This window comes from Rutilus rutilus (genome assembly GCF_951802725.1).
Source record: "Rutilus rutilus genome assembly, chromosome: 13".
NCBI classification, from domain to species: domain Eukaryota; kingdom Metazoa; phylum Chordata; class Actinopteri; order Cypriniformes; family Leuciscidae; genus Rutilus; species Rutilus rutilus.
Genome location: NC_140218.1, coordinates 15,901,273 through 15,926,826, shown reverse-complemented (window position 1 = coordinate 15,926,826; position 25,554 = coordinate 15,901,273). Strand labels below are relative to the sequence as shown.

Here is a 25,554-nt window from a genome sequence, read left to right as displayed (position 1 = left end):
TCGTCATTATTACTTTTTAAATTCAGCCTCATCATTTATACTTTTCATATCTCACACACTGACTAATAACATTGTCACTAATACGTGATATTGGATGATGAACAGGGATTTTTTAGAGGCGTTTCACTTCTCTGTCAGATCCAAACATATTTGTTGTCTAATATCTCATTTCTGATATTAGTATACATCTCGATTGCCTTATATGACCTTATGCTCTTGCTCTTTATAAATATCCTGACCTCAGAAGTCATGCAAATATGCATATTTGTCTCTTTTTAATCCATGTTTGTTATTCCTGTAAAAACAAAGCTGTATTTTCAGCATCATTACTCCAGTCTTCAGTGTCACATGATCCTTCAGAAATCATTCTAATATGCTGATTTTCTGCTCAAGAAAATTGTCTTTACGGTAACTTTTTATTCATTTTTAAGTGTCCTTGTTGAATAAAAGTAGTCCTTTCTTTAAAAAAAAAAAAAAAAAAACACTTTCTGTGATTCATGGTCATTGAATATTTATAGTCATTGAAACTTTCTAAATAACAGAAGCCCAAACAGCTTCGGTACGTTCTTCAATTTAAGTCCATGGGATTTTTATCCATCTGCGGATAAAACATGTGATCCCTGAACATGAACATTCCAAATAAAGTCAAAAAGCATTTTAAAATTTTATAACAATTTTCCGTTTCTGATTGGCCGGTTGAAGCATCTGTTCATTAATATTGGGTGACAGTGATAGTTCAGTAAGTAGCGTGATTAAAGGCAGCTGGTCAAGATGACCTACTTCATCTGGAATTTACGCTGGGAAACACGCGGGAACGATGTACAGTATCTCCAAGTTCCGTGCTTTCAGCTCTTTCAGCTTCCTCTCAGTCTTGGAACACAACGATGGCTTGGCCTCTAGGAAAACCCTGATGAATCAACACATCCCGACCCCCTGATAAACACGCTCACCAGTGTTACAGAATGGACCAGCATTCCAAGCAGAGCCAAGCTGTTCAAACACACAACAACAACATTCAGTTAGTGAGACCTGGCTGGACATTATGTTCCACTTGTGGTGTTTTTGGACAACAGTAGTAACAGCAAAGCATAAAATAATCTCTCAGTGTACAGTTCTGAAATCCATTCACTGCAAGGCAAGGCCATATTCTATTGAAGTATCTTTTCTTTAGTGTGTGCCTTAGTTTTAGCAAAGACATTTCCTTTTAGCGTTGAGATGGAAAGCTTTTACTACTAATGCATGCGTTCGTTTCTTTTAATAACCAAGTAGAGACCGCACCATTCACGAGGCACAAACAGATGTGCACAAGTACACAGTTTCTTCCCTCTGATCTCCACGGGGCGATATGTATCTTTGATCTCTTGGAGAGAAACAATACACAGGACAATACAGAGTCACTATGTAAATTCTATAAAGACTTTCGGTCACACTTTAGATTAGGGTACTATTCTCACTATTAACTAACTATAAACTACGACTTTTGCCTCAATAAACTCCTAATTACTGCTCATTAATAGTTAGTAAGGTAGTTGTTAAGTTTAGGTATTGAGTAGGATTGAGGGATGCAGAGTATGGTCATGCAGAATAAGGCATTAATATGTGCTTTATAAGTACTAATAAACAGCCAATATCTGATAATATGCAGGCTAATAAGCAACTAGTTAATAGGGAGAATTGGACCATAAACTAAAGTGTTACCAGACTTTCTATAGTATTTTATTTCATTTTCGGTGTGCAATCTGTCGATCTCACAGTTAGTTAACAGTGTATTATCTTAAAGCCATTGGTTTTACTATCTTAAAACCAAAAACTGAAAGTTTACGTGAGGTATTTATGGTATGTAAATATATTATTTATGTAAGGGATAATGTAGAGCGAGGCTGTTGTTATAGCGAATACAACCCCGACAGGCTGATCGGGATCCCGACGCGAAGCGGACATGTAATATGTCATAATAATGACAGCAGTACCTATGTTTTGATATTGAACATCAACAAAACTGTATTTAAAAGCACATTTCTAAAAAAATTCAATTCAAATGATTGCGGTTACTGAAATGTTTGCATGTTAAAAGCTGTACAAATATATTTTCCCCCCAACTCCACCATAACTCACACTTTTTCCCCTAACACATTTGCTAGAAAAGGATTTTGGACTGTTTTTATGAATTTGGAATAGCATACTAGCATACTATACTCTAACTATTTAACATGCCAAGAATGCCATTGAAAAAACAGAAAGCATAATATCCTTGTCATATTGGTGCCATCAGCCTTATTAACTCCCTCCAAAACTGCAAGCTGTGTACGGGTCATTGACGAATAAGGTTTTTAAAAGTGTAAAAAAATAGAATGGAGATATAACTATATTTGAAACCATTTTTTAGGTGTTAACAATAAGATTTTGTGGTTTGTACAATCAATTAACACTGTTTTTTGTCATTTTTTACAAGATGGAAAATATTTGTCACCAAAAAAGTCATTCGGTTTAACCACTGATTTGAAAGTTAAAAACTGATTTGACATTGATGTTGAGATAGTATATAGTGTGTACCACAGAAGAAATATTAAATAAAATTATCACTGATCTCATAAATGTAATAATTTATTAGACTACTCTAAACACGCCAACATATTCAAGTAAAACATTGCACAGGGAAAGGAGAAAAGGGGAAATGTAAAAAAAATTGCCTTATCTGCTTTATATTTGTATTATTGTAGTTCTTTAGTTATTAAAAACAATATTATTCCATTTACATATTTACTATATCGGTTTTACCGAATGACCTTTTGACACTTCAAAATCTTTAAAATACCTTTACATGTAGTAAAATATAATTAAAACCTTTTGGATTCAGTAAAAGAGATCAAGTTGTACTACCTTACATACTTTTGATGTTATATATATATTTTTTTTATTATTATTAAGGCATTTGGACAAAAAAAATGACCCGTCACGTCATTGACCCGTACATTGAAATTAATCAAAGAACAGCAATATTCGCTGCTCCTTTTAGTTTGCAATTTGACCTCAAGTATTTAATGAGGAAATCCTTACTTAAGTTTACTTAACTTAAGTTACCTACTTATCAGTGCTTGTTATGTCAAATAGACTCACCAGCTTCCTGCAACAACCTGCTTTCCCTTCCTGCTGTTTCTTTTGGGACTTTCTATAAAAAGCTGTAAGAATTGTTGTGAAATTCCCATTTTTCATCTACGTAACCCAAGTATTGACGCACATATTTTCCACATAATAGGCCAGATAATTATTATATAACCACTGGTCAGATGGCTTTCCTGTCTCAAAGGCTGTCATGGCGATCAATATAATCTTTTAACCAGGTGCACACTGATTTACCAGCACTAGACAAACATTAGTCACAAGATGAGAGGAAAAACGGTTGTAATGGCGGGCAGATGGCGTCCACTCGAAAACTGACGTCTATGCTGATAACCACTATCAGAGAGGTTCTGTCATCATAAAACCACTGAAAATGAGGAACTAAGACTGTGGCCAAAATACAGGATGGAGTGCAATTTAGATAGTGTTCTGTTTAAATGCTTGACAACGGCCTCCACATCCTGGCTTCAGTTATTTCACCTGTACAGTGTATGCACACAGACACACAATCCTAATAAGTGTATTGGCTCACAGCCATAGGGTTTAATGTGAATGGAAGAGCTTCCCATTTTGTTAGCAGGTTGCTCTTAATTCACTCCACTGAGAGCGGCTGAAGTGCAGCTGTCTATACGTCTCCAGTTCTTAATCTCTGCTATCAGCAGACACGTTGTAGTCTAACTGACCCTTTTGCTTCACTGTTCCAAGAGGAAAGACAGACAGAGAGGCCGGAGAGATGGAGTAACGCTCATTAACAAACATTTACACATCTGTTACAGCCTGAGGCACTGGAATGAATGTGTACTGTAGATGTGTTAACCTGAATAACAGCTTGCTTAGTGTATACGAGAAACATTACCAATCGAGCAATAAATTAAATATTTATTTAATCAATATTTGTTAACAACAACAAAAAAGCAGAGATGGTTAATTCTCTATTGGCATAAATAACAAAGCTGCACATGCGTGTTTTGAATGTGTTCAGTTGTTATGAGGCCATTATTTACTCACCTGCTATGGGAGGCAAAGTCATATTAAACCCTGTAGACAGAGGGAATATTGTCTCAGGCAATAAGCTGGAAGTAGTACCCTCACCGTGTGTGGAAAGAGTGAGTCGGTGCGGAGCTTGGACAGTAGTTAGGAAAGTACTTTATGTTGTTTTTGAGTCCTCACTCAGGCATGACAGAGGCTTTCAACAACACCTACTTTACAGGTTAATGTGCTCAATGATGTTCACACACATTTACTTTTGCAAACTGGCATTGAATTAATGCAATGTTTCATTTCAGTTAGCAACTACATTTTGACATAGAAAATGCCAGGTAATGTTTGGCTTTGCCAAACCTGCTGCCATGATACAATAGTGTTTCACAACCAGGGGGCTGGACCCTAGCCTGACTACGTCAGACTTCCTACTTCCGCTCAATTTCATTTCGCTTCTGTATTCAGTCTGAGAAAGCGTAATAGCTTTCCGTTTTCTCCGGCCTGAAAACAGCCGGCCAATCAACGAACAGAGGGCGGGCTGAGAGCCGTGACGTAGACACTGATTGGACCGTGGATGCGTAGATTTACTTCACATAATCTGCAAAAGTCGTTCACAGCCATGTTCACTCCGGTATTTCGCTCGATGGTTTTGTTTTCGCATCATACATGTGTTTACAGTGGAAGTTAGATGCGGCTGAGCATGCGCATAACACACGCCATAACCAAACGTTATGTGATTGGCTTACGGGAACCAATGATTTTAAACTTCCGAGTCCGACAAGCGCCTCCCCGCGAGAAAGAAAACGCTTTTCAATTATGATATGCCAGACTCTCGTCTACGAAGCAAAGCGAAGTAGCAGAGTTTGGTATTACCAGGCTAGCTGGACCCACCAGGGGGCCTAAAAAAACTGCCAAGGGGGCCTCAAGATGACTTAAAGGTGCACTATGTAACTTTTTTTTGGTTCAAAATAAACTAATTTTAAATGAGTCAATACATCATAAATTCTTCTTCCAAAACATGTTTTTGTCTTACCCTGATTCACTATGGTAAGCCTTTTATAAGTGTTTATATTTTAGGGATGCCTTTTGTGCAGAATTGCATATTGTGTGACTCGTCCATGCGTGTCTCGTCATATCCATAAATTGAGAAAAGTTGCTCTGCCTACTTTGATGCATGTATACGGTGTGAGAATGACAATCTCAAACCTCTGGGGAATCACTTGTTAAAAAAAAACAAAAAACGGCAAACAGAGGAGAGTCTGCTTGCACAAAGAGAACATGACAGAGCTCATTATAAAACGAGAGTCAACATTGGCTTGGCTTTTCAGAGATGGCAAGAACTGAGGAACGCAGAGGTGCAGTTTTTGTGAGTAAGGTATTTTAATGAACAGATAAATTGCCATATGTAGCTCTCTAAAAGAGTTCATTGTAAAGCATTATTTATTGTGAAGGGTCATTTCATTGTGGTTGTAGTGCTGCGCTGGCCTTGATGTCAAACAGGTTGAGATCAACTGATTTAAATATGATACCACTGTGTTGTATTATTATTATTATTATTTTGTATGAAGTTGGCATTAAACGGAAGTTGCAAACTTTTATTCCTTGTCCATCTGGAATTTATTGTATGGTTGTGGTTTGCTATTGCTGTGATGTTATGTGAGTGACAGGTTGTCCCGCCCTAATGCCAGTGAACACATCATCAGAGAAGAGAAGAAATGATGATGATGATGTTATTTTGATTAAAGATAACAAGGGCACATGTAAAAAAATGTACAAAAGATGTGCACAGAATCAGATAAATCATTTATAATAAATACTGCAATATTCCATAAAAATAATTATTGTCAATTTTGATTTTATGGTGACAAAGTATTTAACTTAAATTAGATTACATTCCATTATTTAAATGCAATAGAAGGATCAGCATAGGTTTACTGAAATAAACTGGGAAAAAACACCAATGACATTGTTGGTAATTACTGAGGTAAAAAAAATTCAAGTGATGTAGCCTACTACTGACTAACGTCTTGTTTTAATCTAGGGAACTTTTCAGGTGGAAAAGAGGTTTTACTTTGATTTCAATCTCGAAACATTCTGTAAATAATATCCTGTGAATCCCCTTCAAATGGGACAACTAGATAAAAACTTTTCTTTCTCTGGAAAGAGAAACAGTCTCTTTTTCACCAGAGAGCTTTGCATTGTGATGCATTTCCTTCGCAATCTCTCTGCCACATCCTGTCTGCACATGTGACTTGAGTATCTGTACTCTCTCATGTTCATGTGAGCTCGCCAAGATGCCACGTTCATCAATCCATTCAACTTCCTTAGCAACATGCAACAAGACACACTAGTGGGCTGCTACAATATTCTTTTGCACTTTTTGTCAGCAAAAAGATTTAATGATTGTTACTGTTTCTCAATTAATGTTTAATATTATTTGTAATATCGACATTTTATAATTGCGATAATCTTTTTTTGCAAAAAATGGAAAATAGATTATATTTATTGTGTGATAGTCATTTTACACAGGGTCAAATCAATTTTGAAATATTTTGAAGTAATACTATTGACTAAAGTGGTGCAAATGGATGGGGATTAGAAAATCCTCTCTGCTCTTATACTTATGTAATCATATATATTTACTATACATGCAGATATTGGCCGTTTTGGAGGGATGTTGTTGCACAAATCTGTAGCACCCTTGAGACACTAGAAGCTCTAAAAGAGACCGTCTGGGTTTCAACCAGACACCCTCATCTCATTTACTTCCTGTCATAACTGGCATTAATATCACATCACACCACACTGATCAAGGGTCCTTTTCGCCCATAAAGAATTAAGCTTTGCTCTCATAATATCAGTGTGAACAAAGCTGATGCATACAGTGAAAATATGAGCTGTTTATTCAAACTCACAAACGTTGCTAAGACAACAAAATAGTAATGAAAAAACATGGCTGCATACATAGTGATGTTGGCAGACAGACTTCCATTTCTTATTTTTAATAGCAGTTTTATGCTTTAAAAATCAGGGCCAATAGTTGTATTTAATTTCACCAGGATAATTCAATGCATAAGAAGCTCAATGCATTCTGGCCTATTTCTCAAGTTATTGTATAACACGCTCTAATTAAAAACATGCACATAGACCACAGACACAGACTGTTTTGTGTGAATGTTGGAAACGGTATTAAGGATGCAGTCAGTTCAGAAAACTGGAGTATCGTCAATGGCAATGTTTTGCATGTCAGTTCAGTTGTACCGTCTGGGGAGAAAAGTCGTCGTGCATAAACAACTGATTTTCTCAACGTTCTCCCCATTAACTCAAATATATGTTGGTTTTATTGTTGGTGCTGAACATGTAGGCTAGGCCTAATCGCCTCTTGACTTTTTATACTGTTTACCGACTTTCCCATGTTAAACACACATTCTATACAACCGCCTCTAGACTTTATGAAGACTATAATTGGCCTCATTCATTAATGACTGCAAACAAATGTATTTATGTGCACAGACTTACGTTTCCGTGCACAACTTCCACCGGAATCATCACAACAGTGGCCTACGCACACATATTTCCTACCATAGTTTAATGTTGATGAACTCAAAATGGGGCGCGTGCCTGAAGGTAGTAATTTGCATAAAACAAGTCCAAACATATCCATATAAGGGCCTTCCGCACAAATTAACCGGTCTGACTCGTGCTTGTTTTCGCGTACATGTAGATTGAGTTTATTCTGATTAATTTTGCGAATTTGAATGATTACAAAAATATGATTTTCATTAGTATTATGAAAATAAAAATCACAATAGATCAAATTTGAATCATAAAAATGTTTTATACACACATTTTACGCACAAATACGTGCAGAACTTATCGCAATGTTACAAGGGTGTGGGTGGTTGGTTAAGCGTTGCTATGTGGTTGCTAAAGTGTTCTAAAAGGTTTTTAGCACGTCCTTAACGTTTGTTTGGTGGTTGCTTGGTGGTGGCCCATGTTAAAGTCCACTATCAAGTCTCTCTGATATTGATATTCTGGCCAGTTCATGTGCCCCAGGTCGCTTCTTTAATGCAAATACTGTATGAGATTTTTTAATAAATTATAAGTATCAGTCCAAACAAGTTACACATCAATGTTTAATTTTTTTTGCTAGTGGTTTAGAACAAACCCAAGTAAAAGCTAAATACACGTATAAACAAACTCCAGTGTCCCGTCTCTACCAAGCTCCCATCTCTCTTGCTGTGCTAATTACATGCAACCCACTGTCAGCCCATTGTTTTGGCCAACCATTAAATGGCCCATTCATGGCTTTGCTTTAGGTCCCCTTGTCTTCAAACTAATTATGCTCTTACTTTTTTTTACAATCCTCATGACTTGAAATGACTTCAGCCTTCGAAATCTGCTCAAAAACACAATTATGTCTTAAGCTGACAAGTTACCCACACACCCATCTCTGTAACTGAAGACGAAACAATAGCTAATCAAGACACAGGGAGTTACGCAGTACTGACACCAGCGACCATCCAAAGAGGCTCTGACGTAACGGGCACCGGCTGTAAAGGCAGACAAAAGGGAAACAACGTAAAGAGAGCCATGGAAAAGGGGGGGATTTTGTGACCTGGAGGGTCAGGCGCTACACTGGGATGATGATGCGGTTTGTGTCTTGTCAAAGCACCATGGGGGAACGTGTTTGTGTGTGCAGGCAGAGGGCAAGGGTTCAGCTCTGACCTAAAGGAAGAGAATCAAGGCTTGTGGTCTGGAATCCTGGGGTCACTCTTTAGATGCACATTCCAATGCATATTCCTAACAGCGACCCTACAATGAATTTGTTTGACATCACTGAAGGTCTCACAGAGCCAAGCATTAGAGGAATGTAACCAGCCCCTTCATACTACAAAACACACAGTCTCTGCCCCAGAGGAAGCTGTTGTTTTTGAGGTTAGGAAAGCACATTAGGCTGTAGTCTTTTGTATGAGCTGCCGGTATCGTAAGTGCAAAGAAAAATATTTTAGGAAGAAATCAAAGACGTCCGACACAATAAGAACACTTGTGCTCAAATGGCAGGGAATTTGTCAAGTGGACTTCTGGGAAAAATAACCTGAGAACTGGCAATATGAATTCAACATACAAAAGCACACTAGAGAAATTTTAAGGGAAAAATCCTTTTATTTTTCAAAAAATAGAAAAGTTATTTACACATACATGCCAACAGGCACTTATTAAATATCCTTCAGGGCCAAAGTATTTGCAAATATAAATGATCAAATAAGAACAATTCTTCATTTTGTACATTTTCAAACAACAACAAAAAAAACTTCACAAAAAAAATTCACAAAAAAAAAACCTTAAATAAATAACTTAAACATTAACAAAATATGTACAAACATTTACTTCTTGATTTAGATGAAAAATGTGCACCAGGAAATAAAGTTAAACAATGTTAATAAAGTTTAAGGAGTTGACAAAGTAATTAAGACAAATTGGTCGTTTTATTTTAGTCAACATTCTCACCATATTTTTGTCTTGTTAACTGTTATATTACTGGTTATAGAATTTTAAACAATATTCCAGCAACAAATAGAAACGCATCTACATCTACTCAGCATTTTAGACAAACATTTAAGTTGCCAAACCAATCTTGTGTGAATGTTTTGTATTCAGATTTAAAGCAAATGGTTTGAAACTTTTGGCACACTCAAAACTAAATTACTTCTAATCTGTCCAAACAGTGGAAATGAACGAGGCTCTTATTTTTATTTTTTTCACTAGATTCTTTGGTTTGTCTTGGCCTCCAATTTTGGTCTTCAGTTTGTTTTTTTGGATGCATTTCACGTTTTAAACATTTAGTCTTTGGCTAAGTGAGTCTTTGAATTTTAGTCTGTTTTAGTTTCTCACAGTTTGCTTTCCTCCTCTTCCAGGGGTCGGTTTAGTCCGGGAATGTACTTCAACAGCCTCCGCCTGAAGCTCTTCTGTTTGGGTTTGCGCTGCAGTGTGCTGAAGCCTCCGCACTGCTGTTTTTCTCCATTAGGCACCGAGGACGATGCCGGGCCCCTCATGTAGCTGCGTGTGCTGGCGCTGCGGGTCAGGGTTGTCTTGGCAGTAGCGAAGAGCTCGCTGGCGGGTCTGGTGATCCGTGGACGGCCGCTTTGAGTCTTCTCTTGGTTTGTGTCGAGCTCGTCGTTGCTGGTGTTGTTGCCACGTTCCCCCTGGTAGATGCAGGTTTGGTAGAGTGGATCGTCCTCGGCCGTGGCGGCACTGAGGTGGCTCACGCTGCTGCTCGTGCTATCGGTGCCATGTAACGCGCGCATGGCCGCGGGGCTCGGAGCTCCCAGACTACCGTACACGCCGGCTGACTCCAGAGACTCGTACACAGCCACGTCACTCATTACGATGCCTGTGAGAGTGAAAACAGATAGCTAAATTAACCTCTGGAAATGTTTTAAAGCAAGACACCAAAGTTGAACAGAGTAAAAAAATTATAATAATTTAATAGATATCACCATACTTCCCCAGTTGACTGATTATAATAAGAAATGCAAAAAAAAAAAAAATTGTATTACCAGTTTTCTGAAATGTCATGTTTAAATATGCAAATAAGCCATTATCTAGTTTATGTACAAATTTGCACAGAAATCTGAACATTGGATAAAACCAGGTTTCATTTTGTTGACAGAAGGACTTTTCACACTGGCTACGTATAAATAATCCGATAGTAATCGGATTGACGGCTAAATCGGACTGAAAAGCCTTCATGTAAACACTTTAATCGATCCGATTGAGCTTGATCCGAATAGAATTTCGATCCGATTGAAAGGGGTGGTTTATTCCTTTTCTATTCCGATCGAGAGAACATGTAAACACTTGATCGGATTGAAAACCGAAACTGAAAGGACTGCACAAGTGTGCATGTGCAATGACGTTGAAATAGCGTAATTACGTATGACGCGCAGAACGAGCTGTTCCTGTTGAATAAAGTGTCATATAAATGAGTGTCCCATCATTCTAAAAATCTCCTTTCACTCCTCAGCGTCTGTGAAGTGGAGCAGGACAACGTCTCACCAGTCCTTGTTTCGGATTCTCATCCACAGACGACGGCACGGCACAACGGTTCATATGCTCATTTACTCCAAATTATGACCAGAAATGGATAAATATTAAGTCTGCTGTTTAAAACAAATAAAGAACCAATGTAGGAGAATAGTTAGTATGCGCAAACAGCAGGAAACTTGGGACATTCGTGCAGTGTGCGCATGTCAAAAAAATCGATTCCGATATAAAGCTTGAGACATATAAATGCGCACATCAACCTGATCACGTTTCGCTTTCATGTAAACACTACATTCAGATTCATCAATCGAAATTCAGTCCGACTGAAACAAAAGTTGTGAATGTAAACGTAGCCACTGAGAGTAACCATAGCAAAAATATCAAATAGTGACTGAAGACACAATTGGAGTGAAGAAGAGACCGTTTTATTCTCATAGTCCGAAAAGTCCATTCAGATAAAAAACTTGATTCGGTAATATATAATATGAGGATGCGCAATGCTAGAGCCGTTATGCAAACATATTGTGTGCGGGGGGGGGGGGGGCGTTAGTCTAATCAGAGACACTGACACCACAAATATAGACGTTAACACCGGGATTAGGAATGTACAGTATGAAACGGCAGCGAAAGAATGCCAATGATTAATTTGTTAACCCCAGGTAATTTATAAGCAATGTGAAACGTGAAGCAAGGATTCCGTTTACCCGGGGTTTACGATGACCCAGGGTTAATTGTGACCTTAAGTGTGAAAAGCCCTATAGAGTCGAAGGGATTTTTGATATCTCTTTATCATTCCATAAATCAGAACATACTGTAAAAAAAAAAGAAAAAAAGACCATGTTTTTAGGAATGAAAATCAGGGAAATTATATGTAAACAAACCTCTCTGAAAAGAACCTTTACATACATTGATAGAAATAAAACAGTTAAATGTTTGGTGTATGTTAAGAGCTACTGAAATGGCCATTTCTGGCTTTGTGCACAAATAGATGAATTGCGATAAAATAAGTATTTTGCATGTTTTCTTTCCACTCGTCTGAAAAAAAACAAGTTATGGAAAAAAATAATCTTTAAGAGATTCTGCAGACTAGTATTGTATTATGTTGGTATACTAAGGCATTTAGTTTGAGCTTTAGTCATACTGGAAAAATACTAGCATATGCTTCTAAATATGTTTTCTCTTCATTTATCACACTCTTTAAGTGTCTAGCAACCTTGTGCGTACAGGAAGTGTTTTGCGGCACATAAATACATGCAGAAGTGCTCAGATGTCCAACCTTTACACGCTATTAAAACAACCTCATTAGCAACTGGTGGCTTATTGAAAGGCCTGGGTTAGCAAGATTGCTATCATGTGCTAAAACTCACCATGCACAAGCCGCTGTTCTTGCACCATTAGCGATCTGTATTCATCCCATTTCTCATGCAGGGTTTGCTGGAGAGACAAAAGACACAGTAAGAGTCATTCCACGTGTCATTTGGCTGGTCTGTTCATTTACTTTTTTCCCATCATCATCATAGAGAACAGGGAAGTGTGTGGTCAGCGAGGTCAGACTTAGCTCTCAGTTCTCCATAGCTACTTCTCGAATCAACAAGCCATCAAATCTGAACGAAATGCAGAGTTCTTTGTTGTCGGGGTCAATTTTTTTAATCATAATTCATTAAAAGTAATGAATGAAAAGATGGTCTTTCATGATTTTTTTTACTTTTTGTAACTATTGTGGTTTCGATTGGTTTTATCTGTTATTCTACAGAACAAAAAATAAAAAAAACACTCAGTGGAAGGCATTTCACAGGGATACACCGATATTCAAAGTCAAGAGCAGATAATTATTTTCATGTTATGGGAGATAACTGTTAAACGGCCGATAATAATTCTATACTATTTTGTTTAAATAAATAAAAATTAAAACTAAAATCAATTGTTTTAAATGCTACAAGACAAGTACATTTAAGAAGCACATAATTATAATGTACGGTGTGAAAAATTAATATTAATTTTAGGGTTTGCAAAAGATTACATTTAACAGTGTTTAAACTAGTGTTTTTAAAAATTAACTTAAAGTGTTACTTATATACTATTATAGTTTTGAATTGGCTTTTACTTTTTCAGTTTTCATTTTAATTTTAGTTTAATTTAAAGTTATTTTATGTGACTGTCCATTTTTTTATTTATTTTTTTATAAGTTTTAATAATTTTATTTTTATTCACAGTTTTAGTAATTTTAATACTTCAACTTAAATGGAAATTTAAATTTTTAATCGTTCCAGTTAACAATAACTCTGAAGCAAACACTGAAGCGTGAGCATAACATGATGGCACATCTCTGGTACTCTAAATGTAAAACTAAATTAAACATTTAATAAAAAAACAGGGGGGAAACTAATTATGTCTGATTACCAATATGGCCAATATTATTTTCCCATAATCCATTTGATTAATTGGTAGATATTAGACATTTCAGTTTACTACTCCACTGGTTGACTTTAAATGAGTTTTTTTTTTTTTTGGCATTTAAATAAATTATTTTCTTTCAACCATGACAAGGGTGTGTGTGCCAAAACATGTTGGTTTAAAGTTCTCCAATCAACAATTGCAAAACTCTACCCGTCTAGTTACATCATCATATACACCTGTGAATTCAAAAGAGCTGTGTAGCAAATATGACATGAACACATATATAACCATGTTCACCATCACCGTGATTCAGCAACTCTCAAAAACTGCAGGAGCGAGTATCAAAATGAAACCGTTTTCTTTTTGTGGTTAAACTTTATAGCCAAGGCATCTTCTTACACATATGAGACCGTCCTGAGGAATGTAAAAATGTGCCGTGCTTCTTTTCAGCTGTACTGCGGTATGTGCGGATTAAGACTGGACTGTCATTGGAACAGGTGGGGTGTGAGAGGAAACAGGTGTGGTCAGCACTAGTGTTTGGTGCCAGGCCGGGGCAGCTGTGTTAGAGCTGGGCTTACATTACAACACTTGTAAACGACACGCTGCTCGATACATGCATGTGACTTACCTTTAGATACTGCAGTCGGGCTTCCAATTCTGCTTTTCTAATAGAGTTGCTGAAGACCGTTTCTAGCCTAGAACAGGAACAAAATAAAACAGTGTTGCTTGACAAAGTCACTTCCTATACTGTGCAGTATTACATGTCTTCAAACCTTCAATCTAATAAACACACCAATTAAAGTCAAATAGCTCTTTAAAACAGACTTCAGACCACAACGTGTCTGAATATGAGCTTAGCGGTAATTTAAAACTCCCCTTCCCCCAAATGTATATGATTTCAAGACCGGCACTGGTGATATGGATATGAAGCAGGAACCTCTTTTTACTGGGCTGCTGTAAACTCAAATTTACAGCATAACCCCATGTTTAAAAGTGGAAATAATTGAGTTAAAAGCCGTGGAGAGGGAAGGCATGAACTGCTGTGCATTCATGTGGTTCGCATCTACACTTTATAAATGGAGGTTCATTTTCACTGGCCTTTCATCTTTTATTAAACAGAAAATAAACGGGGGGAAGGAAAGTGTGGTTCCAATCAAGTAATAGCAGATCTATTTCTTCAAGCTAATCAGAAAAGACCACAGGTACACTTGAAACAATTTAGTTTCAATTTAAACTTTTAAAACCATTCTATTTTGGGGGAAATGTGACTATTTTGCTTTTCAGACATGGAAGAACACTGAACGTCTACATACCTAATGTCGTTGCCTGATGATTTAATGAGCTGGACGATTTCTTTATGTCGAAAGCCTTCCACAGAAGTGTCGTTCACGCTGGCAATCGTGTCTCCTACAAAGCCCAGAGAAGAGTGTTCAACTGAGAACTGATTTGATTGGAAACTGTATGCTAACATTTTGTGTGCTGTGCTGCCTTCAACCAATAATATAAATTCTGTCATGATTATTTACTCACCCTCATCTATTTTGAAACCTGTATTGACTGACTTTCTTCTAAGGAGCACAAAAGAAGACACTTATTGCAGAATGTCCAATTTCAACACAATAAAGGTGAATGGTGACCACAAGTGCTACGCAAGAGTTCAGAGGAAACATTTTCAGTGAACCCATTCAGTTTTAGTCTGTTACTCACAGAAAGCTATTGCTTGGCTTCTGAACATTTAAAATAGTGCACAAGTTGAACGGACTACTGTTATAGTGCTTTATTTTAACCTTTTTAAAACTTGACGTCACATTCACTTTCATTGTACAGAAAAAAGCAGCGTAACCATTCTGCTAAACACCTCCTTTTGTGTTCCACTGGAATAAAATTACCATCTTCTTGTTTTCTTTTTGCTTCGCGCATGACAAATAGACTTCACACATCAATATGTAATGAAACAATTTCTTTTGTCCTAGGAGAGTTTGGGGTTTTCTTGTCTTAGAACGATGAGGTCATGTGCTTTTGAGAGACAGGCCAAAGGCGACAATAGCGCAAAGCATGCAGGGAATGCAGGAAGCGAAACCAACACACACGCACAGCAACTCTGAGGAGGAGTTCCTGTTTCATCAGTTTATCTATGAATCATAATTGTTATATTTTGGACTAGGAGAAGATCAACTGATCCTAGGACAGTGCAAATGGATATTTTAGATGCAGAGGTGTTTTTTTCTTGTAGAGATTATAGAGAAGAATGCAGATTCTGCATATCTAAAATTTCAAGATGTAACAATTCATAAAATCCTGAATGTGGCATTATAGCACAAAGACAAAGATTTATTTTTAGAAAACCATCTTGTTTTACTTGTCAACATTTTCTAAATAAAGTTGCGTACAAGTTTCTATAAGGATTAAACTACCACAAAGATGCAAGTTTACATGCATGACGAACCGCTGTTGTAGCGTTTGAGATGTGATTAATTTAACGTTGAGCAAAATTAGTTTCTTTAAGTAATGTTAACTACAGATCTACTGTTCAAAGCAAGGATTGCATTAAGTAAGGATGCATTAAAGTGATCAAAAGTGACAATAATGACATACATAATGTTTTTAAAAAAACAACTTACTTTAAATTGTAATATTTCACAACATTACAGATTTTACTGTATTTTTGACCAAAGTCTTTTGAAAACATTTTTAAAAAAAATCTTACTGACCCCAAACATTTTAACACAGTGTGTGTGTGTGTGAGAAGAGTTCAGATGCAAAAGCCTCTAAGTGCCATCTGCAATTTTCTTCTAAAATGAGTATTTTTATCAAGCTTGTATATTTAAGTTCAGTAATTTCACTTTAATGACAATTAATAGGTCATTTTCATTGCCATTTAAGTGAAATAACTGAACATAAACATACAAGCTTGATAAAAATGATCATTTTAGAAGAAAATATCAGATGGCATTTAGAGGCTTTTGCATCTGAAGTCCACACACACACACACACACACAAAACATTCAACAGCTCCATTTAATTTATGTCAGGATGAAAGATTTATGCCAAGTACAATAAGAGCTCAAACAAAAGGGGAACAACAGAAATGTTCAAGAAAAAAAACCTAGCACATTCAAATAGAGCTTGCATATAAACATGCAGCCCACACAAAAAAACCCAGAGTGACTCGACTGTATTCTGTTTTACAGTTTGAAAGAGTAAAAATCACCTGTCTACGTGGGTGCTGACCTGTGATATTTGCTCTTGCTTAAACAGTAGGGCTGTCACTCAACTGTTCTGCTGTTGACAGATCGACAGATCTAAGAGTCAGAAAGCAAGCCTTCTGAAATATTACTCCCGTTTATTTTACTACAAAACAGGACGTTCAAGAGGTGGATGAAGGAAAGTGATCCTTGTTTTTGCTTTGAAATGTACTCCCTTTGACCCCGAGGACTACTCTGAATATTCTAGCCTCTGTGTCAAATGCTGGTTTAGAGCGGGACTGAATGAGCAAACATTAAGGGTGGTGTTAATGTGAGCACACTTACCGACTTTAAGGCCTGCAAGCTGGGCAGGACTGTCTTCGTGAACTTTGCAAACAAAGGTGCACATCTCCACCGAGTTCTCACTCTGGTGATGCAGTCCGTATGTCTGCAGGCACACACAAAAAAAAAGGGTGGTAAACAATGCGGCCTCTTGTACAGAGGGTGATGTTATTTATAGATATGCATTCAGATTATACTTAAGTAAACAAAATGAATCATAGTCTAGCTAGTAAAGGTGTGCCATTTTCTTCAATACTAGGACTTATTGTTCGACGTAGCATTGCTAAATCAGGTCTGATAGCATTTCCACAGTGGCTTAACACCATCAAGTGCTCAATGACTAGAATGTTGACCTGCACGGCTTCACAAAGACTGACTTACAGACTCAATGGCTTAAAAGGAAGCTGAACGTGAGGAACGGTTTCAGGACGTTTACACACATGCAAACATCCTTGATAAACAAGCCACACCGAAACTAGGCTATTTGAAACACCTGTGTTTTGTTGTCATTTCGATGTTTGATCTGTATGCAGGACAACTCCAAGCCATCTGACTGAGGCTAAACATTTTTTGGGGCTAATCAACATTTTATATTTGATGACCATTTCTGAGTGTTAGCAAGAGATACAGGGTGCTTTCTTGGAGTAAAAATTTTACTTCCATTTGTACTCTAATGTGGAGCATTTCAGAGTGAGAATGATATTCAGTCAAAGGAAAGATTTCCAGAGTAGAGCAAGTTACATTTACCTTTAATAATATAATATAATATAATATAATAGAGCCGACATAGACAAAGCGGTTTGCAAATTAGATGGATGGATACAAAATATTATAACACAATAAAATACAATATACCCACGACCCTACATAGGACAAGTGGTTTTCAAAATGGATGGATTACATTGTTTTAAACTGTAAATTATGTTTAAAAAAAAATGTTTTAGCAGTAGCAATAAAATGTAGTTTGCATCATTAAGATCTTATACAGTTCATCTATTCTGCAATAAAAACAACTCAAGTCAGCTTCAGTGGACTAGCACCTGGATCTCTGTGTAAACTGTGAAGGATGTTAAGTGGCAATAACTTATCATAGTGGTGTGAGATATTTTAGAGAATTACACTACAAATTCTAGTTAAGAATACAATGCAACTCTACACAGCAAGAGTTTAAAACAGAGCAGGAAGAGACTCAGTTGATATGCAAAACATCAGCTTCAGTTTCCACCATAACTGTAATCAGTAACTCAGTTCAAGACGCACGCACTGATATACTGACGCCATTTGAAAGGATCATTTGCATGTTGGTGCCTATATCGGTGGTATCTTCGGTTTACTGACGTGTAGATTCAAATGAGCGTCTCAATTTGCTGTTCATTTCCTGATGTGAGTGGAGCCATAATGTTTTTTGTAGCATGCAACATTTACACTAGTCACCAAAGAGACAAGCTGTGGCTTTAAGGCGTTCACACGATGTTCACTTTCACAATGAATGACAATTGCTTAAGTGTGTAAAATGCGTAGGAACGCCTGATTTCAACGCCTTTGAGGATGGCTGATGTTGGTGCTCATTTCCTCAACTGAAACCCAAAGCTGTTGTTGAGGTTAACAGCTTAGTGAGCGGAGGACACTGTTAAACCTCAATTTGTCAAAAGAAAGGTGAATCTGACTAAACTTTTGATGACTTCATAAAGTTTGCCTTGGTTCACGTAAAAACTAACATTCTGTCATCATTTACTCACCCTCTGGATGTTACAAACCCCTATGGCTTTCTTTCTTCAGCAGAGCACAAAAGATTATGTTTTAAAGAGGGCTCACACTGCTCCTTACCATTACAATGAAAGTGAATGGGGACTGGGGCTGTTAATGTCCAAAAAGGCACCATAAAAGTGGTCCATATGACTTGTGCGCTATATTTCAAGTCCTCTAAATCCATGCAACAAATTTATGTGAGAAACGTACTGAAATTTTAGCCGATATTCTCGCTTGACAGCCAGTCACCATTCATTTCATTGTATGGAAAAGACCTTTTCGACATTCTCATTCTGCTATAAATAACTTATTTTATATATTACAGAAGTAAACAGGTTTCAAATATCATGATGAGGAGTACATTTTGAAAACATAATTTTTGGGTGAACTGTCCCTTTAAGAAAAGCCACTATGGTGTTAAATACCTGATACAATATTGTAAGGTCTGAACTCCAGATTATCACTCATTTAGGAGAAAAAAAAGCAAATGTCTATCTCTGAAAAGTGAATCATTTATAAAGTGTTTTCAAATGTTTGGAATAGCCTGCTTCCTTCCTCTTCCCACACACTCCAAATGCTTACACGAATCTCTGAGACACCAAGCGCCTCAGGAGATGCAAAGTACAGACATATTTACATAGTAGATACGGCCAACCGTATCCCCAACTGCTAAGAGACTCAAATAATGTTGTCTACAGCACGCCATCCCAGAAAACAATTCATTTCTTGATATGTCGACATATCATGTGACAGTAACTTGATGTCATATCCTGTACTGGAGGACAAGGCCGGAAAGGAGGGGTCCTCCGTCCTGCATCTGAACTATTATACATTACTAAATATAAACTAGCTATCTGGCACATATGTCACAACAAATGACCTACTGCTTTGAAGCAGAATAAATAATTACAAATGCTGAGGTCATAATCGGTTCCACATTGAGTATTCAGGCTTTGATAAAGTGAGTGTTGTGAGGAATAAATTACAAGACAAGCACTTTTTTTACTGGAATTATTTACTAACTGGATTATATGTGGAGAAACCTTAGCTAATACTTGTTTCTGTTGAAATGAGGTGCCATCCACTGAAGTTTAATCACAAGTGAGACCTTGAAGCTGAATATAACAGCAATTTAACAATGAAGAGATCCTTCATCCAAGGTCTTGCTTTTATTTAATCCTGAGCAGCCCACCCACATGTACAAGTTAAGGGGGAGTTTACAAGCCCCTGTTTTCAACTAAAAATAGAAAAGGAATGGATGATTTTGACCACTCATTTACACGAAAATGGCATTTTGGGGGCCTGAAAAAGCTAACTTGTGAAAATGGGTTTCAAAGTGCACGTTTTTGAAAACGATACCGTTATCATCTTTGTGTAAACTACAAAAACGAGAACTTGAAGATCTTGACGTCGAAGTGACGTCGCCAAATACTGGCCTGGCATGAATAATACAGCGCTCTTAATCGTTTTCGTGGACACTGTAAAATAAAGTGTTACCGTTTTTAGTACATCATTGTCATGTAAACGTACCCTAGATCACTTTAGAAAGATTTTACATTATTTTTCACCAGTACAAATGCTATGAACGAATTCAGATAATAAGTCTTGCATACAGAGTGTCTAAATCCCTCTTACCTGGATTTCAAAGCCAAAGGCCTCCTCCTCTTTCTTCTCCAGGATCACCGTTTTCCTGGAAGGAAATTCAGCAAAACAGAGGGGATTCTGTTAATATGAATAGAGGAAAGGGCTGCTATACAGAGATGGTCTGACTGGTTTAGTCTCAATCTATGAGCTTGACTAACTATCAATGCTTACAGGAACAAGGATGATGAAAGATCACAGAGGAAATGCATAATCAACCCCATGATTCCGCTATTTTGGAGGATACGTCTTTATGGCGTAATAGTAAACGTGTGAAAAAAGTAAAAAAGCACCAAATACTAAGTGTGATATCTGAACAGCTCACTCTCAAACTTGGTTTTCAGTATACTTTCAGTTTCATACTTAACACAGTGCGTTTTGTTTCTCAATAAGAACAACCACCGAACAGAGGTGCACTTTAATCTAGAGATGACTTCTGTGTTGATAATACTAGTTGTCTAGACAATTAAGCAATTTCAGGATTCAAACGTGTAAATTACATGACAAGACCCCTGTTTTTCTCAAAGCACTCGTACATTATTAGGCACTCATGAATTATGTATATGCATTGCATATACTCAATAATAAAGAGACACATACATACAGTCAAGAAAGATCATATCTGACCATCTGGCCGATCCAACACACACTCCTTTTTTATTCACAGATTCACTCAGGCCTCATTTCATTCATTCAGTCCTCTGAAACAGGGCCCTTTATATAAATCTATAATTGCGTTTGTTCAAAGGGGGTTATTTTTATTCCATGACACCTTGTAAAAGGCGTGAATGACTACGGTCTGACGTTTTCATAACCGTCTAAATAAATCAAGCGTATTTTAAGGAAATAACGATGACGCATGCATACGCCAATCAAATCTGTGTAGGTGGAAGAAAAGCGGGGCAATTTTACCTTTGTGGTTCTGGAGACTGTGAGAGGGGCTTCCATTTTTGCAGCCCACCATTCTGTTCAGCAAGACAGATTGATGAGGAGGAAAGATAGAAAGACAAGAGAAAGAAAATTAGTGTCTGTGACCTTTGGAAGATCTGCCCTTGTGCACTTGATCAATCCCCCTTGATCAACAGGTCTTTAGGTTGTGCTCAATGTGTTCATCTCACACATATGTTGTTTAACAGCTCGGATGACAATCGCAGACAAATAACCGGAAATGCATGTCTGTCTGACGCCTTTTCTGAACCGTTCCTGTCACGGCTTTCTGATCTTATTTTATCTCCAGACTACAGGTTTACTTACAGTAAATGTCTTGGAAATTATCACAAGGATGATCTACGATGCAGCCAGATTGGTTCTGGCATGTTCTACAACAACTGCCCTGATGCTCCGGCTGATAACTTTGAAAACCCAACCCAAAACGCAAAACAGATATAAGTATTCATTCATATTACGCCCGCTCTGACAGACGCCCATTCAATCGGGCTCTACCTCAACCCCAACAACTTCAGCTTTCCACAGAGTGCACTTTGTGCAAGAACCCTCCTAAGCTAGTAAAACGTTGCCTTTCTTTATTTTCGTACTCTTTGAGAATTGTCGTAGGGTCCCCTCAATGACTTCATTTATTTCCATGTAACTAAGAGGGTCCCTCGGGGGCAGTTGGATGGAGAAGCAAAGCTCTCCGCCGCACAATACCCTGTTGTGGCCCGGCGTTTACGCAAAATGTAGGAGTCACGATACAGAGAACTGTTCATAAACCTACCCTGCCCTACAATCCAAATCTTGCCGTGTAGTACTCCACTGTGAGCAAGCCTTGTTTAGGACTCATTTCTGCAAATTAAAATACAACATTTAAACGTTGCTGGCTAGTTTGAGTCAAGCAGCTGTGAAGGAGCTGTTGTTTTTGACCTTAAAATGGCAACTGAAAAATTGCTGTCATACCACACAATTCTTTTAAACCACACAGCACCACAGTTTTTAATGGATAGTTCACCCAACAATGAAAACCATCATAATTGACTTGCCCTCCTGTCATTCCAAACCTGAATGACAAAGCATTGGACTCATTGACTTTCAATGCATGGACAAAACCCAACCAAAACAGAAACATTTTAAAATATCTTCTTTTACGTTCAACACAATATCAGTTACTTTATTCTGGCAGACGGTATAAAGGTACCTTAGGCGGAAAAAAAATTCCAACTACTATTGGTATTTTAAATGGGATCTTAAGATGAATCACAAGAAATTGTGTAGGTCTTAATGTAGTAGGTTTTAAAACTGATGTTATGTTATGATGTTATATTTTTATTGTTTGTTGAGCCTTTGTCTAAAGACAATGTTCTACCCCTGTGGGTATGAACAATAAAGTTTTTAAATTTGAATTTGAATTTGAATAAGAAAGAGCCATACAGGTTTGAAACAACATGAGGGTGAAAAAATTTTGGGGTGAACTATCCCTTTAAGAATATCCGAGCCATAACACATACTAGACTATAGATGTTGTTTTGATTGCCACCAGACATGCAGCTACCCGGAGATATCAAGATCATATCAGAGCTATTTGAATTTCAAAAGCCATACACGATCAACAACAAAACCACACTGACCCCCGTTTACTCAAGCTTTTTCAATTCTGCAGTAAATTCAGTTCCACACCACAAAGGTCACAGACAATCCGGAGGGGGCTCCTCTGCCCCGGACACTTGGTCAGGCTCCATAAAACGGCCTGGCTGGCCACACAGGAGGTGGACTGTTAAAGAGCAGGCCCAAAATTCAGCAGGGACACATATGAGCTGTTTACAGTTACTCAAGAGAGTAAGACCTGTGTGTGGGTGGTCCGAAGGCACCGGGAAACACTTTACACCATGAATGACCATGAAACGCACTTCAGTGTGTCTAAACCCAAGGGCCAAAACCAAGCAGGCTCACATCTGCATGGTCAAAGCCCAGGAGAGCAACTGCTTTTGCCAAAGCCGAGTGTAGAGGTGAGCAGCAGATTAATGTCTCTCTTTGGATTTGGAAGGAAGTGTGGGAGACTTTATACTAGATATATCTATATAGTCCATAATATTACAAATTGGCGTAATAACAACAACAATACAGGGAAACATGTTCAGATATGTAAATCAATGTAATTTGCATTATTATTATTAATAATAATGATAAAATACAGGTGAAACATTTTCAGATAAGTGAAAATCAAATGTGCATTATTTATAATTATTAATAAATAATAATATTAATATTAATAAAATATAATAATACAGTGGGAATACATTTTCAGATATGCAAATGGAAATCGAATTTGAAATAATAACAATAATTATAATTATTAATAAATGTTTAATATAAAATGATTCACGTGACAATATTTTCCTCTTGTTCTTGTTCCTCACCTAAACTTAAGTATACAAACCTTTGACCTTGAGCAAATTTTTGCAAACAATGAATAAAATAAGTTAGTTCTTTACCACAGAACACTGGTATTTCCTGCTGAATACACAGTGGTGTCATGGCATTGCAATCTCTACTTTTTATAGCATGAAATGAGTGATCTGATGAACAATAGTGAATCAGAGTCATGCAGAAATGAAAAAGTAGTCACTCCTAAAGATTCGCATGACTGCTCATATGCATACATGCAAACGAGGTTCTTCAGAGGAACCGTCACATGCTGATGGGTGCACAGGTGCACACTGATGGACAGGTGATGGACAAATTCTTTACATGCCAAGCAAAGTGTGACAACTGCTTGAACCATCAGGACAAGACTCAAACAAGGACATCATTGCTTTAACTACTCCTTCAACAGTGGTTGTCACTCCTGCACTGCACATTTTGAATGTCTCATACCCAGTTCAGAGCATCAAACAATGTGCTGATGATATGAATCAGGTGTGTTAATAAGGGACGCATCCAAAATGTGCAGATCTAGCCAATGATGATGAGAGGTAGAGCTCAACTTATGTGATTTTAAACTAATCAAACTCGCCTGCTTCTAATAAAACTCACATGACTGTTGTTTCTGAGCTTAATTAAGGCCAGGCAACATCATACAATACATTCAAGATGTGCATAGAGGGCAGGATATCAAAGAGGCTAACAAGTGTAATATTACTTCTAAAGTTTTCTCTCTATTAGCTGATATAAGTGTGAATTTAGTATTAACAGTGGAAACTACAGCTCAACCTTGCTGAAGAAAACAAACTGGTGTGCTGGGTCTTAACTGGTCTCCCAGCGAGACCAGTTGAACATTAGTTTGGCCAGACCAGCTTAACCCAGCTAAAATCATAATAACATAGTTTACAATGTTTTAGCAGGATTTCCTTAACAAACAGCCTTAGCTTGTCTAACCAGCTGAAAAGTGTCCAGAACTCTTCTAAAACCACTCAAAATACCAGTTTGACCATAGAGAGGCTGACTAAGCCCGGAAAATCCTTCTAATGCTGGACTAAAAAGTTTTTTTTTTCCAGTTGGGAATTAAAAGGTAGGTAAATATCATAAACGGATCACTTTGCGTGTAAACTGCCAATGTTCATGAAACACTTTTATGGACTCAAATACAGCGTTTCGAATCTCGAGAATAAAATGAAACGCTCTAACCTTTTTAAAGTTCCTTGGTAGGGTCCCTCCAGAGTAAGCGAGGGTCTTATAATTATACACCTCAGTGGAGTTTGAGGGTCCACGGTCCACAGTACAGCTGTCCGATTTGGAGGAGGTAAAGTAGATATCTCCACTGTCATGACACAACGACCCGCTGTCCGGCTCGTTTGAGTTCAGCTTCTTTACGCGTCGGAAAGTCATATTTTTCATAGTCCGCGTGTCACTCAATAAGCAAGAAACAGTGGATGAAAGAAGAGCGAGAGATGGAAAGTACTGAGTGTGGGTGAGAAGACACCCACTTGGCACCAGCCTACACTTTGACTTGTGCAATAATCCCCAGCTCTCTAGCCCAGCAGCAGCAACAGCATCTGCGGACAGACTCGTCGAGTTAAGGAAAGCACATGTGAAAGAATGAAATACTTGAAAAGGGGGAGGGACCTAGCGACCCTGCTATATTCAAAGGGGGCGGGGACACACAATTGGAGCGATGCGATTGGCCGTCATGCACAGAAAGCGATGTACTTCAGGCACGACC

General features: G+C 37.6%; 1 protein-coding gene across 1 annotated transcript; it reads right to left on the bottom strand.

Annotated features, from left to right (window-relative positions):
* Window positions 1-9,848: 9,848 nt before the first annotated feature.
* On the bottom strand, window positions 9,849-25,440 carry tamalin (trafficking regulator and scaffold protein tamalin). Its single transcript, XM_084427512.1, has 8 exons — window positions 25,020-25,440; window positions 21,375-21,427; window positions 20,457-20,511; window positions 17,076-17,178; window positions 14,859-14,952; window positions 14,174-14,240; window positions 12,516-12,582; window positions 9,849-10,495 (listed from the first exon to the last, which is right to left on the bottom strand). Exons 1-8 carry the CDS (start codon window positions 25,227-25,229, stop codon window positions 9,993-9,995), a joined length of 1,152 nt encoding a protein of 383 aa, XP_084283638.1. The 5' UTR covers window positions 25,230-25,440; the 3' UTR covers window positions 9,849-9,992.
* Between the last annotated feature and the right edge of the window lie 114 nt (window positions 25,441-25,554).